Here is a 15,214-nt window from a genome sequence, read left to right on the forward strand (position 1 = left end):
CCTTCCCACCCCTTCCCCTAACCTTCCCCCCCCAAGCCCTATTCTAATCCCCCCTGACCTTTATTTTACTTTTTGCGCCTGCCGGCTGACTGCTAGCCCATGATCCCTGGCACAGCGGCTAATATGGCTGCTGTGCCAGGAGTCTGCCCATGCCCCTGCCCCTTTAGTAAAGTCCCGGGACTTACATGCATCCTGGGGTTTACGCGCGTCGCCGGGCCTTTTTAAAATAGGCCCGGCGCGTGCAACCTTTTTAAAATCCGGTTCACAATGAACAGTGTCAAAACAAAAATAAGTGAAGGCAGATAAAGACCGAAATGGCCCATTTAGGTTTTATGGTTGTAACTGCCACTCTATGCAGATTACCCTCATACCATCCGTTTAGGGTTGTAACTGCCAGACTGTGCAAGTTACCTTATTTGCCCTCCCCCCAATCTATTTTCTACTACCTGTCTTCACTTCAATCCTAAGAGAGGACTGTCTCCTCTCAATCAAAGTTAAAAATACTCATGATTACTCGTACTGGCAGCATCACTAAACACCATTCTAGCATCATAAATTCAGGAGTGGCAGCCTGGTCCTTCCTCCCTTCCATGTTATCACCAAGCTTTGTAATTTGTAGCTACTCAAAGTACCAAGGCTGTTGCCATGACATTGAACCACCAGGTACTAGTTATCCTGCTGGACAGTATCTAGCCACCACTAGCCTGCTGGAATCACCTGGCTACTGCTCAACCTGCAGTCTGGTAGTTTGTGCTGCCTTTAACTACATCTTGTTTTCTCTTTATCTCCTTGAGGGAGCAAAAGCTAGGGTGTTTGCAATAGTGCAATATCCTAACTTTGTTCCTGACCATTGCAGAAACTGCCCCCAATAGGGCTTTTAAAAATAACTGACATGCCCTTCCAATAAGTTTGAGGTCCATATTCAGAGACAGTCTAGACAACAAAACTTCTGGAAAGTATAACTTTTGAAATATACATTAAACGGCTGGATTTTAAATGCTCTGCGCGTGCCTATTTTGCATAGGCCGCTGGCGCGCGCAGAGCCCCAGGACGCGCGTAAGTCCCGGGGCTTCATAAAAGGGGCGTGTCGGGGGCGTTGCGTAAATGACGTGGCGTTTCGGGGGCGAGCCCGGGGGCGTGGCACCGGCCCGGGGGCATGGTCGAGGCCTCCGGACTAGCCCCCGGGTCGGGTGATGGCGCGCCAGCGCAGATTTACATCTGCTTTCAGCAGGCGTAAATCTGCCAACAAAGGTAAGGGGGGGTTTAGATAGGGCCGGGGGGGTGGGTTAGGTAGGGGAAGGGAGGGGAAGGTGGGGGGAGGGCAAAGGAAAGTTCCCTCCGAGGCCGCTCCGAAATCGGAGCGGCCTTGGAGGGAACAGGCAGCGTGCGCTGGGCTCGGCGCTCGCAGGTTGCACAAATGTGCACCCCCTTGCGCGTGCCGACCCCGGATTTTATAAGATACGCGCGTATCTTATAAAATCCAGGGTACTTTTATTCGCGCCTGGTGCGAGAACAAAAGTACACGCTCGCGCAAAATTATAAAATCTACCCCTAAGGCAACAATTTTCAAACTGCATATTGGGGCAAAGTCCGCAGTTAATTTTGATCCACAGACTTTGTACTAATTTTCAAAGGGAAAACATGTGTTCTTACTTTGAAATTTCAATTATACCTGATTTTCTGCAGATACTTTGTCATGGAAAATAATGCACAAAGATTTGACAATGCAAATCTAAAAGTTATTTCCCTCCCCCGATCTGAAAACCCCTCCCCCCCCCCCCAGGAATGCCTCCTCTCAGCGCAGCTAGGGGCGCACCTGTTGTAGAACAAAGTTTAGGCTTCTAACTACACTGAGGCAGGGAAGTTGTCAGACAGCCGATTAACATGGGAAAAATGATTTTACCCGTGGAAATGGCTTGGAAAATGGTCCTCCCCAGCTGCCAATATTTTTCAGCAAAGAATTCCAATAATCTAAAGCACCCCTTTCCCAGGGAAGTTAAATCTAAAGACTTACAGCTCTCTGAATAGTGACTGCTGCCTTGTACTGCTTAAGAGCTCGTCTTTGCTGATGAAAACTTTTCCTTTCCTTGTGCCCTCTCCAGTGCCTCTGGATGGTTAATGCCGATTTCTCTTGCATTTCCTGCATGTGTCTATCCACTTGGCCTAGAGAGAATAACAAACCTACCATCAATATTTAAGTTCTCAAAAAACAAAACTGAGTTCTCTCCTCCTCATAATACTTTTCCCTTGTCAAATAAAAAACACACCATTTAAACACAGCCATTTATTTTTGCTATTTTTTTTTTAATTTATGCAATCCAAATGTTTATTTTTAAGCCAAGAACCATTTTATATATACTGTGCAATACAGGGGGCAATTTTCAGATGTATGCGTGCATAGAACAGTAGTACATGCACGTAAGTGGCCTTTACATGGGGAAGCGAATTTTCAAAAGGTAGGCAATGTGCACATACTGCAGGTAGCGCACGTTAATCTCTGCGCATGAACATAGGGCGTTTTGGGGGCATTCCAGGGCAGGGTTTAAAGGTATGCGCAAACATACATCAAACCACATGCATGCTTTTACATCTGCAGAACTTAAACCTCATCTGTGTTTGTTTGTGAGCTTTTAGTTTGCTCTTATTTCCTAACTTTTTGTTTGTGACTGTGTGCGCCTGCTGTTTGGATAGTGGGTCTGGGGGAGTTGTGTTGGGCAATAGGGCTGCAATGTGTGCTGTTAATATACAATTGCTGTGGAATCCGTGTCAGCAGAGGGAGAGGCAGAAGAGTATAGGTCCAGGACCCAGTTTTTGGACTTGTCAGAGGAGCAAGTACTGCACAGGTTTGATAAGGAAACCTTTCTCATCCTGCCCTACCAATCCAGACAAGTGGGTTATGTCTCCTTGCTCGTAGGTGCAGACAGAATTACAAGTTTTCCATGACATCACTCATAGTATGGGTTGGTGCACTAGTAAACCATGTAGTTCTGTGCCTCCAGCAGGTGGATTTTTCTGTACTGATTCAGCATTAGAAGGCTCATAGTTAACCATCCTTTGGAGGTCCTGGTACGGCCCTCAGGGTTCCTGAAACTGAGAGACTCCAACTGCCTTGGAAGTTGAAACTCTCTGCTCAGGGTAGTGGTCTATTGATTTTTTTATTTATTATTTATTTATTTAAGGTCTCTTTTATACCGACATCCGTTGACACATCGCATCGGTTTACAAAAAACAAAAACTTTTGGGCGGAGCCCTTACATATAACAGCGGAACAAGATTAACTTTTGGGCGGGGCCCTTACGTATAACCAATAGAGTACATTAAACAGGGGGGTGAAAACTAGATATAAATATAAATCAATATGAGTAAACCAACTATATACACAGATAGGAGAGTTCAAAGTACAAAAAACAGCAGGCAAATTCTTAGTCTTAAGAATTTTCGCCTCCTTTTCTCCTTGGCCTCCCCCAATATTGTGGGCTCTGGTCCTTTCCTTCTTATTGAGGGTTCTTTGTACTGAGCAAGACAGCCAATCACATTATTTTAAAAAAATGGGGGAAAGGATCAACTGCACAGTCCAGCTTGGCTTCTGGTGGCTGCTGCAGCTGTTCTGGGAGAGCTGCAGGGAAAACAGAAAGCATGGAGGGCTGCAGAAAGTGCTGCAACTATGGAGATGAAGTTCCTCAGTGGTCCAGGAGTGTGAGTGCACAGCAGCTGCAGAAGGTGGGGGAAACACAGGACAGCTCATATGGCAATGTTCCCTAACGCAGGAAACCGCACAGGGTCAGAGCAGGACTCCAATGATTTTTTTTAGCAGGAGATACCACCATTTTAAGTGCATAGCTAGCAAAAAAGAGGGAGCGCCTGGCTTCAGAGCTCTACTCTGTGCTGTGGGTTCTGGGTATGTGGGTTCTGGTATGGGTTACATCATCTTTTCTGATGATGTAACCTTGTCTGAACCCAAGTACCTGTGATGTTAACCCGATTGTACCACAAGTACTGAGAATTCACTGTTGTATACTATGATCAAACTAATGAAAGCATAGAAAAACTGTTACCTTTTACGTTATCAATAAACCTTGCACTGGATGAGAAGATACCGTACCTATATTTCATATTCTGTGGCTAATTACCTGGCGATTGTGCCCTTGAAACATGCCTTAGACTTTGCTAAGCCCTAGCATGACAATTCTATAATATAGTTTGTGAATTTGGAATAATTGAACTTTAGAGATGGAGAAATGACTTACCTGATATTTTCCTTTCCTCTAAGTAAGGCAGGCCAATCCATGCCAGTGGGCTATGCACCTCTACCAGCAGATGGAGAAAGAGTAAAGCTGACTTCACTGAAATATAGCCCTGTCCCGACATCAGCCCACCAGTATTCTCTGGAAAAACCAAACTGTGGACAAACTGATTATACCTGAACACAACTAATAATAGTCAACCACTCATGTTTCCAACCAATTGGTATCTCTGAACTCAGCCAAAAGAATTAACATGCACTAAACTTAGGGGATGGTTATGTCATTTACATGTCCTTCAAATGAATATACAGAAATAACACTTTGTTATCTGCACATAAGGGACAAACTAACTCAAGTAAGCAGCCCAGGGCAGGTTGTGGATTGGCCTGCCTTCTTTAGAGGAAAGGGATTATCAGGTAAGTAGCAGTTTCTCCTTCTTCTGCACTCAAGCAGGCCAATACACACCAGTGGGATGTACAAAGCTACTCCCAAAATGGGCGGGAGGCTGCCCGCAGTCCCATCAATACCGCACTTGCGAAGGCTGCATCCTCTTGGACTCGAACATCCGAGCGGTAATGCTTGGAGAAAGTGTATAAAGAGGACCACATCGTTGCTCAGCAAATCTCGACAAGTGACAACAATCTAAGCTCCGCCCACGAAACTGCCTGAGCCTTAGTAGAGTGGGCCCTGTCTAAGCAATGGAACATCAGCATCCACAAAGGCAGCTGTGATAACTTCCTTTATCTAATGGGCTATAGTTGCCCACATTGCCAATTCACCCTGTTTATCACCACCATGGAGCATGAACAGACGATCGGACTTCCTGAAAGATTTAGTAATTTTCAGATGCTGCCTGACATCCAAGGTACGTAATAGACGATAAACACGCTCATCTTTATCCCTGTCCAGCATGGGCAGGGAAATAGTCTAAATCGAATGAAACTCTGAAACCACTTTCAGCAAAAAAGGTACCGTTCTAAACTGTACTGCCCCCGGAAGAAATTTGTAAAAACGGCTCACAGCAAGAAAGAGCTTGCAGCTTGGAGACCCATGCTGAACAGATCACTACGTGAAAAACTGTTTTCAAGATGAGCAGCTGCACAGACAGCTGATGCAGTGGGCAAAAAACAGCAGGACCCGCCAAAAAAACCTCAAGACCAAATTAAGTTCCCAAAGAGGCACCGGTAAGCGCAAGGGAGGAAGTAGATGCTTAACTCCCTTCAAAAACCTGGACACCTCATTGACTCGCCCTCTATAATATACGAGAGCTAATACCTGAACCTTCAGAGAGTTAAGGGCCAAACCTATAAGCAAGCCTTCCTGTAGAAATTCTAATATGGTGGAATTTCAACTCAGAGGATGAGAACCTCGCTCTTGACACCACTCACAAACACTCTATTCTTTGCCCGGAGCAAAGTGGAAATCACTGCAGAAGAATTAATACGCTTCAACAACCAGGCCATCTACAAGGGCCAATCCATAAGACAAAACTGACCTGGATCATTGTGCAGAATGGGCCCCTGATACAACAGTTTCTCCTTTAGTAGCAGTCTGAGAGGACTGCACACCAGTAGACTCTGAAGATCAGCATACCATGGCCTCTGGGGCCAATCCGGAGCCACAAGAAATACAGTTGCAGTTTGACTTGCAATCTTCCGAATAACTCTGGCTATCAACAACCATAGCGGGAAGACATATAACACCCCTCTCCGCGGCCAGACCTGAACGAGAGCATCGAAATCTAGTGCTCTTGAATCCCTTCTACAACTGAATAACCATGGTACCTTCACATTGTAGAAGATCGCCAGCAGATCCAGATATGGACGATCCCAGCGAACCAGTATGAGATGAAAGGCTTCGTCCGCCAACTCCAATTCTCTTGGGTCCAAGGCATGCCTGCTGAGGAAGTCGGCCTGAACATTGGCCTTCCCGGCAATGTGGGAGGCAGATATGTCTTGAAGATGTTGTTCCATTTATACCATAAGTGCATCTCTCTCTACCGACACTTGTTGGCTTCTGGTTCCGCACTGATGATTGACGTAGGCCTCCATGTTGCAATATCCAACATTATCCTCACTGATCAAGCTTCCAGTCTCTCTGCGAACTGCAAGCATGCCAGATGAACCACACACGCTTCTAGCAGATTGATGGTCCACTGCCGCTTACCCCCAACCTAAAAGGCTCGCATCTGTCATGAGCACCAACCAAGGAAACACCCTTCCTGAGATGATCCACTTGTAACCACCACTGCAATTGGACGCTCTCCTCCAATGGCAAGTGCAGTCTCACTGTGTACTCCTGTGAGAACAATGTGTGCTAAAGGGGCTTCATGTGTGCCCTTGCCCAGGGGACAATGTCCGGCATGACTGCCATGGACCCTAGGACTTGCAGATAAGACCACAACTTCAGGTGAATAGTCCTCAGGGCCTGAATTTGAGTAATTTCTGAATGCGACTCTCTGGCAGAAACACTCTGCCCTGCTCTGTATCGAATCGCAGAGATACTTTAGCATCTGAGACAGCTGTAAACTACTCTTGGCCAAGTTCTCCACCAGCATAGTTCCCGAAGCAAGGAGATCACCTTGTGATAAGCCAAGCGACTCTCTTCTGCATTTTGGCCTGAATCAACGAATCGTCCATAGACTGATGGACTAGAATGCCCTCCTTGTGTAGACATGCCGCTACCACCACCATGTGCTTGGAGAAGGTCCTGGGTGTTGAAGCCAGCCCGAAGGGCAGGGCCTGATATCGATAATGATGTCCCAGAAGGGCAAAGCACAGGAAACACTGATGTTCCTGGAGAATGGGAATATGTAGATATGCATCAGATTAAGAGATGTGTTCACAGGAACATAGAGTTCCATTCAGAAATGAGTCACATGCAAATGTCTACTAACTCCCTTGAGATCCAGGATGGGCCGAAAAGACCCCTCCTCTTTCTAGGGAGCAACAAAATAAGTGGAATAGTGCCTCGTATTTTCTTGCAATCTGGGAACAGGAATTACGGCCTTCAAATCCAACAGCCTCCTTAACATAGTCTCCACTGCCACTCTCTTCATTAGAGAGTTGCATGGAGAGACCATAAAAGCATCCGGAGGAGTTAAGCAAAATTCTAGAGCATGGAGGTGGAGGAGGAAGGACACCGGGCAGCCGAGTTTCTACACTTACTTGCGTGGCCAGACCGGGGGCAGCGAAGACAGCCAGCCCCGACGGAATCGCAGGAACTTCCAGGGTTAGACGTCAGCAGGGAGGAGCCGGACGGAAGACCTACAAAAGCCGACCCCCTTGCGACTAACCCGGTGAGGTGGAGGAGGAAGGACACCGGGCAGCCGAGTTTCTACACTTACTTGCGTGGCCAGACCGGGGGCAGCGAAGACAGCCAGCCCCGACGGAATCGCAGGAACTTCCGGGGTTAGATGTCAGCAGGGAGGAGCCGGACGGAAGACCTACAAAAGCCGACCCCCTTGCGGCGTGCAGCCGATGCCGGCGCGCTGCCCAAGCCGCGCGCTGCTTAGCCCAGAAATTCTGAAGAAGCGAAGAATTGTTAGATCTCCTCCACCCGCAGTAAGTTAAATTTAAGTTTAAATTTTCTTGTAATCGCTTTAAGGTGTCTCCTCCGCCTCCTAGCAAGAATCAGTTTTGCTTTAAATACTGGAGGTTGGATACTTTCAAACCTTTCTTCAAAAAACATTTGTTGGCAGGAAATATGCCACATACTAAACGGAAGGGGAAACTGAGAGGTAATTACTACATCTTCTCCAGTGAACCCTTCCCAGCAAAAAATTGAAAGTTTTTTCAACATGAATCCCAGAAATGCTCCCGATGTTGGAGGCGCTGTGATGCCCATCATTGAGCCAGTGGTGGTATCACCAGCCACGGTCATCTCATTGAGCCCGGGAGCTCCGAATACCCCCTCTCCTCCCTATGGAGATGGGTCACTCCCATCCAGAGTAGGAGAATTTAACCTTGAAACATCTGGGGATAAGGTCTTACCAGGAGAGTCTGGAATAAGACCAAGTAAACAAGGAGAGGGAGCAGTATCCGACACTAGTGAAGATCTGATTAGTGTCGGGGTTCCAACTTTAGCTGCCACTATACCCAAAAGGATTGAAAAGCCAGCGGTAATAACGCTTGATAATGTTTGGACAGCGATAATGTCTTTAGAAAAATCTATATCTACCTTGACAACCGTAGTAACAGATATGAATAATAGAATGTTGAAAATGGAACAACAGACTGACAAACAAAAGGAGCGGATAAAAGAATTAGATCAGAAGGTAGAGCAAATAGGGAAAATACAAGGTGGACTAATACGAGGAGAACTAGTACAACAGAGAAAGATGGAAAGAGTTGAAAGTGAGCTGAGATACTTGAATTTAAGGGTGATTAATTTCCCTTTAATCCGATGAATCTCAACTCATGAACAATTTAAACAATATATGAATAAAGTGTTGAAGATACCAGTAGAATCTACACCACCATTGGCAAAAATATATTTCCTTAATGAGAGAAAAGAAAAAGAAGAAGAACAACAGGAACCTCTAAATGTAACTGAGTTGCTTGAACTATCTGGTGGAGAAACAGTTGAAAGAAGAGGAACAGTTCTGGCTAAGTTTATTTTTACTTCCGATATTTTTCCTGGTATTGAAACTGTATTTGAGAAACCGGACTGTTAAGTATTATGATCAACAAATTTGGATCTACCCCGATGTTACTAAAGTAACTCAAAATAGAAGGAAAGAATTTTTAGCCTTGAAACATTTGGTAGATCAAATAGGAGCTCAAATGACTATCCGTTACCCGAGTAAATGCATGTTAAAACTAAACAACATAAATTATATTTACTATGAGCCTACAGATTTGAAAAAGTTTCTGGAGGCAAAAAATCTGAGTGGGGACATAGCAGCTGAATAAGGGAATAAGGGTATTCGTATATTGAATAACTGGGTAAAAGTACTCCTTTATATTTCAATAACTAAGTTTCTTTGTTTTAGGCTCAATTTAGAACTCTGATTCTTGTTATTTCTTTGAAAAAGGATGTTTGAAAGCGGGAAATATATAGTTTAAATAATTTGTTTGAAAGCGATATGAAATAATATTTTCCCTTATTGCCTATTATTAATTTTGTTGAAGTATGTAATTTTGTTAATCAGATATCCATATGGTCTTATGACAGATGTATTTGTCATAAATTGTAAAAGTTAATAAAGTGTAAATTAAAAAAAAAAAAAAAATTCTAGAGCATAGCTGTCCCTCACCATCTCCAGGATCCACTGGTCTGCTGTAATCTGGACTCACCTCTGATAAAAGAGAGACAGATGCCAGACTATCTCCTGAACCAATAGGTGAGCCCTCACACCTTCATTGTGAATATCGAGGTGTTCCGGTCCCGGAGCCTGCGTCTTTCTGGGGCTTTTCTAGGCCGAAAGGACTGATCTTCCAAAGGGATGAGACCTTTGAGTAGATGTTCCTCTGTATAGACAGGACCTTTGAGTAGATATTATTTATTTATTTATTTTGCATTTTTATATACCGACATTCTTGTATCAGATACAAATCATACCGGTTTACATTAAAAACAGAGTATGCAGGAAAATAGGTTTCCTAAGTCAAATACATTGAACATATTTAATAAACAAAGGATTACTAAACACTATGAAAAAGGTTAATTAACAAAGGAAAACTTAAGGGAATTAAAATAAGCGTAGCATGATGATGTCAGGGGGAGGTGGGTCTCTTCATCCCTGAGTTCACAGCATTCTCAGTTTCAGCACGAAGTGTTTTTTCAATTTTTTTGGTCTTTTTGGTCTCTTTTTCTCTCAGCGATTGCCCCTAAAGGTGCCCGGTACTGGTGGGCTGCCCCTCCGCACCACTGCTTGGTGGAATGTGGCCGTTTACCGGCTCGCCGCTGAGCGTGATGACGTCAGGGGGGGCGGGTCTCTTCATCCCTGAGTTCACAGCATTCTCAGTTTCAGCGCGAAGTGTTTTTTCAATTTTTTTGGTCTTTTTGGTCTCTTTTTCTCCCAGCGATTGCCCCTAAAGGTGCCCGGTACTGGTGGGCTGCCCCTCCCACCACTTCCTCTGCATGGACGAAACTGAAGGAATCCCTGGAGAGGCCCTTTGTCCCAAAAGGATGCGATGCCGCCTTCTTGTCCTCTGGTAAAGGAGGAACCTTGGATTCTCCCCAGCTAGTCACCATTTTCTCAAACCTGTCTTCTCCTATATATATATATTTTTTTTACAAGCAATCTCTAGTAGTGGGATGCATGTCCACTATCTGCTAGAGACAGAAAACACTCGTGGGCTGATGTCAGGGCAGGGCTATAGGTCACTGATGTCGGCAAGTCAGCTTTACTATGTCTCTTATCAGCTGGCAGATGTGCATAATCCACTAGTGTGGTTTGACCTGCTGAGTGCAGAGGAATCTAATTTTTGCCACAGATTTATCTTTGTTATGGCAGATGAACCAGTTACCATATAGAATTAAAGCTCAGTAAAATAAAACATTTTCCATTTCTCTTTCAAGTAAATCTTGTTGGAACTTTGGAGTATGACATATTAGCTGGAACAGAGTAACCCAAAAAAAGAACATTTCTGCCATATGCAGTACAGAATATGCAATTACAAAGTGCTCTAACATACCTAGGAGCTGGTCAAAGAACAAGGCAGCTTCGTTGTTTGCTGTGCCTCTTGGCCACATGGTTAGTGAAACTTCGTATTACATACTATTAGGGGGAAGTTTAATGAACAAAAAATCTAATCACCTGTGCAGGCCCATAATAAATCACCAAACTCTCACTGCTCAGTCCTACAGATATATATCAGTTGAGGTCCTGTGATGTGGGGAGCCTATGAAGAGCTAACCAACATGACATACCAGCATGGACTATTTCTAATAATGTTAGCTGCTTTTCACGAAATGCTCTCATAGCTCTTCGTCTCTCAAGCTGTAATTGTTGTTTGAGGTCTTCCTCTTCTTTCTGCCTTTTTAAATGAAGCAATTCTTGCTCACGTTTAGCTCTACAATAAAAGAATACAATAATCATAACTCATAGTATTTTTCAGATAAACTGCTCTGGGTATCTTTTCACCCAAGGTCAAGCTGGATCATTCTCGCTTAGTAAAACTAACATGAAAGAAAATAAATCACACAAAAACACACACAAAAAAAAAAATAAATCACACAAAAACATACACACACACATACAGTATGTATGTTAATGTAAGGACAGAAGCCTTTTGGATTAATGCCCAGTGTAACACAGTACTAGATTATGTCTTCAGTGGTAGAAGTATTACATACTGCATACAGAAATTATATACTGCTTCTATCATATGTGTTAAGCTCAGGACAATAAGCCCCTGATCTTTGAGAAGGATGCTGGGGAGATACACATGCCTGACCATTCTTTGTAGGTGATGATTCACAAGAACTGAATCAAATGAGTGTGAATCTGCAAGAGATGGTAGAAAAAAATGAAAACCATTGAGACAGGATAGTATTCAAACCCGAGTTCCAAAGGAATTCAGACATGAAATTATAGACCTAGTACTGTAATCTAGCATTAAAATCTACCTCTATGCATGAGGACTGAAGGGCAGCAAATGTAATACCAATTTTGAAAAAGGGCTCTGGCAGTGAGCCTGATGTCAGTTGGAAGTTTTTATTAAAATCAAAGAGCCAAATATTAAAAAGGGCACTATACTGACTCAGTGGCACTGCTGAATATCCGGCTATGATCAGCGGGCGCCCCATAACCATCTAAGTGGCTTAGCCAGCTAAATTTTTAGCCAGACAAGTCAGGGTCATGGAAATGGCGGATTGGGGAGGAATTGTTAGCAGCATAAATTAACCGGCTAACAATATTCAGAGTTAGCCAGCTGATTTATCGGGTCAACTCTGGTCAGACAAAAGGGCTGTCCTAAAGTTAACCAGTTACACATAACCGGCTAAATTTAAGATAGCCAGTTATATTCAGCAGCGCAGTTAGTTGGTTATGTATAATCAGCTAACTTTAGGACAGCCTTCGTGCCTGACCAGAATCCGTTCAGTATTGCTGGATGACATCACCCACATGTAATGACCAATTCATCCTGCTATCTGCGGAAAATGGCATTTGTGGTAAGCAAAAAGAAAATTATTCCTTACCTGCTAATTTTCGTTGCCTGCGGGTCAGGATAGGAAAACAGATGCTCAGTTTTACAAGCATCCTTTTCCTTAACCCATGGCTGTCAGCGGGTTTGGAAAATGAATGCTCATAAAATTGAATGTCTCTTTTCTGAACCCACTGACAGCTGACCTCTCCTGGGCTTCTGCTGGTAAGGAGGTGTTAGGGACATGCTATTGTCCCTAGCACCTCCTTTTTAGCTCAACCCCTCATTTAAATACAGGATCACACTCAGGAGAGGTGGCTGGGCACACGTTGGGAGAGTGGGCACTCAACACTTTTCCCGCCTACGTTACAGACTCGGCCTGTAAGTCGAGACATCCTTTCTTTGCATACAAACAACAGTACTTTCATAGGCATCCCTACCTGACTTTTCAACAGCCAATTCCGGTCAGACCTAAACAACATGAACACCATCAACCTAAAACCATGCAACAGGCCTAACTCAAACTTGGGCCCAGTTTTTTATCTCCCCAAACAATCTGTACTCTCTGTTCCAATGTTGGGGAGGGGGGGGGGGGGGGGGGGGGGGGAAGGATCAAGATTTTCTTGGAATTATTGCATCAGATGACCAAGGACCTCTGGGACCTCAAATTCATGAAGTCTGCATACCATTTGCATTTCTCTTGGCTACCATCCCTTCCACATTGTCCGACCTTCAATTCAGATCCATCTCACCTGGAAATCCAATCACTTCTTCAACAACAAGCAATAGAGCCAATCCCTGCATCCCAACATGGGCAGTGTTTCTGATATTTCCTCATCCCCGAGAAGTCAGGATAATTGAGGCCCATTCTGAACTTGAGACATTTGAACAACATCTACTCCAAGAGAAATTCAAAATGAATTCCCTCAGCACAATTCTCCTTTACATACAGAAGGATGAATAGCTGTGCGTCCTGGAGCTAAACGATGCATATACTCGCCCATCTACCCTTCACATTGGCGCTACCTTTACTTCAAGGTGGATTCTTCCCACTACTAGTACAGTGGCCTGTCAGCAGCTCCGAGAGGTTTTACAAAATGTTTCACAGTGGTAGCAACAAGTGTGTCGCCAAGGAATACAAATTTTCCCATACCTGGAAGACTGGCTAGTCATGGCGAGCTCTCAGATAGAAATGCTCCATTCCCTGCACAAGACTATTTTATCTTCTACAGAACTCGGGGTTTCTCATCAACTTTGAAAAATCAAAGTTAGTGTCTACTCAGCCACTCAAATTCATTGAGGCTTGGATAGACTCATTAAAAGAGAGAGCGTGTCTGCCTTCAGATTGAGTGATGATCATGAGATCGCTCATCCAAAAACTGTCCTCTCAACTTTGAAAGACCTTCTTACCACAGGTATCAAGAAGTCTGTGGTCTTCTCCTGGAGGCAAATTTGAGCGAATTCTTGGGTTCTTTTTGCCATTTTCATAGCAAACTATATCCACTATGGACTGATGTGGCAGCTGAACGACGCTAAATCCTGGAGACTTTCAAACTCTGTACCTGAGGTCAAGTTTCAGAGCTGTAGGAATACAGGAAATAGGTGGTTTTTCCCACATTCTCATTTGTAATATGTTGAGGATGTTGTGGACTGGAAGGGTTGCAGTTCTGACCAGGTGTCCAAACTTTGCAGAAGACCAAGGAGTGCTGAGTGAGAGTTTGTCTTTATGGACATGGACACCAAAATGCTGATCTCATCTTTTCCACAAACTTGGAATACATTAGGTCCTCTGTGGGATCCAGAAGAAAGTCAGAAAGTATTTCTGTAGAATCTTCTTCCGAACCTAGTGGCATGGGTTCATTTATTTAGGACTCCAATGATTAAGAGAGTGAACTAGTAGGTCCTTCAGATTCCCTTGAGGAGATACTCCTTGGTCCATCACCTCTAAATGACTGGACTCTGCTGCAAAAGCATGGGATGAAGAACCCCAAATTAAGGGTTCTGATGAAGTATTCACCCTATGGGTGAGATTGGGACTCCGGTAGGAGGAATTACCACCACAATAGTGGAGTGGAGAGGCTGGATAAGAACATAAGAAATTGCCATGCTGGGTCAGACCAAGGGTCCATCAAGCCCAGCAACCCGTTTCCAACAGAGGCCAAACCAGGCCACAAGAACCTGGCAATTACCCAAACACCAAGAAGATCCCATGCTACTGATGCAACTAATAGCAGTGGCTATTCCCTAAGTAAACTTGATTAATAACAGTTAATGGACTTCTCCTCCAAGAACTTATCTAAACCTTTTTTGAACCCAGCTATACTAACTGCACTAATCACATCCTCTGGCAACAAATTCCAGAGCTTAATTGTGCTTTGAGTGAAAAAGAATTTTCTCCGATTAATCTTAAATGTGCTACTTGCTAACTTCATGGAATGGCCCCTAGTCCACCTATTATCTGAAAGTGTAAATAACCGATTCACATCTACTCAATGAAGACCTCTCATGATCTTAAAGACCTCTATCATAGTTCCTTCTGTCTCCTTGGTCATAGAGGTAAAGAAACATCTGCAATCTTGTCAAGTGTCTGATGTGTCCTTTGACCTAGTGTAGACAGTGAAACATCTTCGGAGACCAGGATAGGCTTCGGCATCTGAATGGGTGGTTCGTTCAAGGTGAGTGGGACTACGGGAACATACTAACTCCCATGTTTCCATACGAAGACCTTCCGCCAATAATCTAGATGAAATAAAGCTCTTGTTATTGGATGGGGCAGCGGTAATCTGGCTCCTTCCACTGTGGTTCTAGGATGGGCTGCATATAGTTGTATTGGTATAGCAGCCTGATGAATTGAGTTTTGGTCTTGATGTGTCAATA

At 44.1% G+C, this 15,214-nt stretch overlaps 1 protein-coding gene across 2 annotated transcripts in view; it reads right to left on the reverse strand.

Annotated features, from left to right (window-relative positions):
- The window catches only part of IQCB1 (IQ motif containing B1), a 113,708-nt gene that overhangs the window by 21,958 nt on the left and 76,536 nt on the right, over nucleotides 1-15,214 (reverse strand). For both annotated transcript variants that reach the window (XM_029605207.1, XM_029605206.1), the window contains 2 exons: nucleotides 11,121-11,263; nucleotides 2,015-2,163 (listed from right to left, as the gene is read on the reverse strand). In XM_029605207.1, the coding sequence (XP_029461067.1) occupies nucleotides 2,015-2,163; nucleotides 11,121-11,263 (292 nt within the window). The remainder of the gene's footprint in view (nucleotides 1-2,014; nucleotides 2,164-11,120; nucleotides 11,264-15,214) is intronic.

The sequence above is a fragment of the Rhinatrema bivittatum genome, chromosome 6 (genome assembly GCF_901001135.1).
Source record: "Rhinatrema bivittatum chromosome 6, aRhiBiv1.1, whole genome shotgun sequence".
NCBI lineage: Eukaryota > Metazoa > Chordata > Amphibia > Gymnophiona > Rhinatrematidae > Rhinatrema > Rhinatrema bivittatum.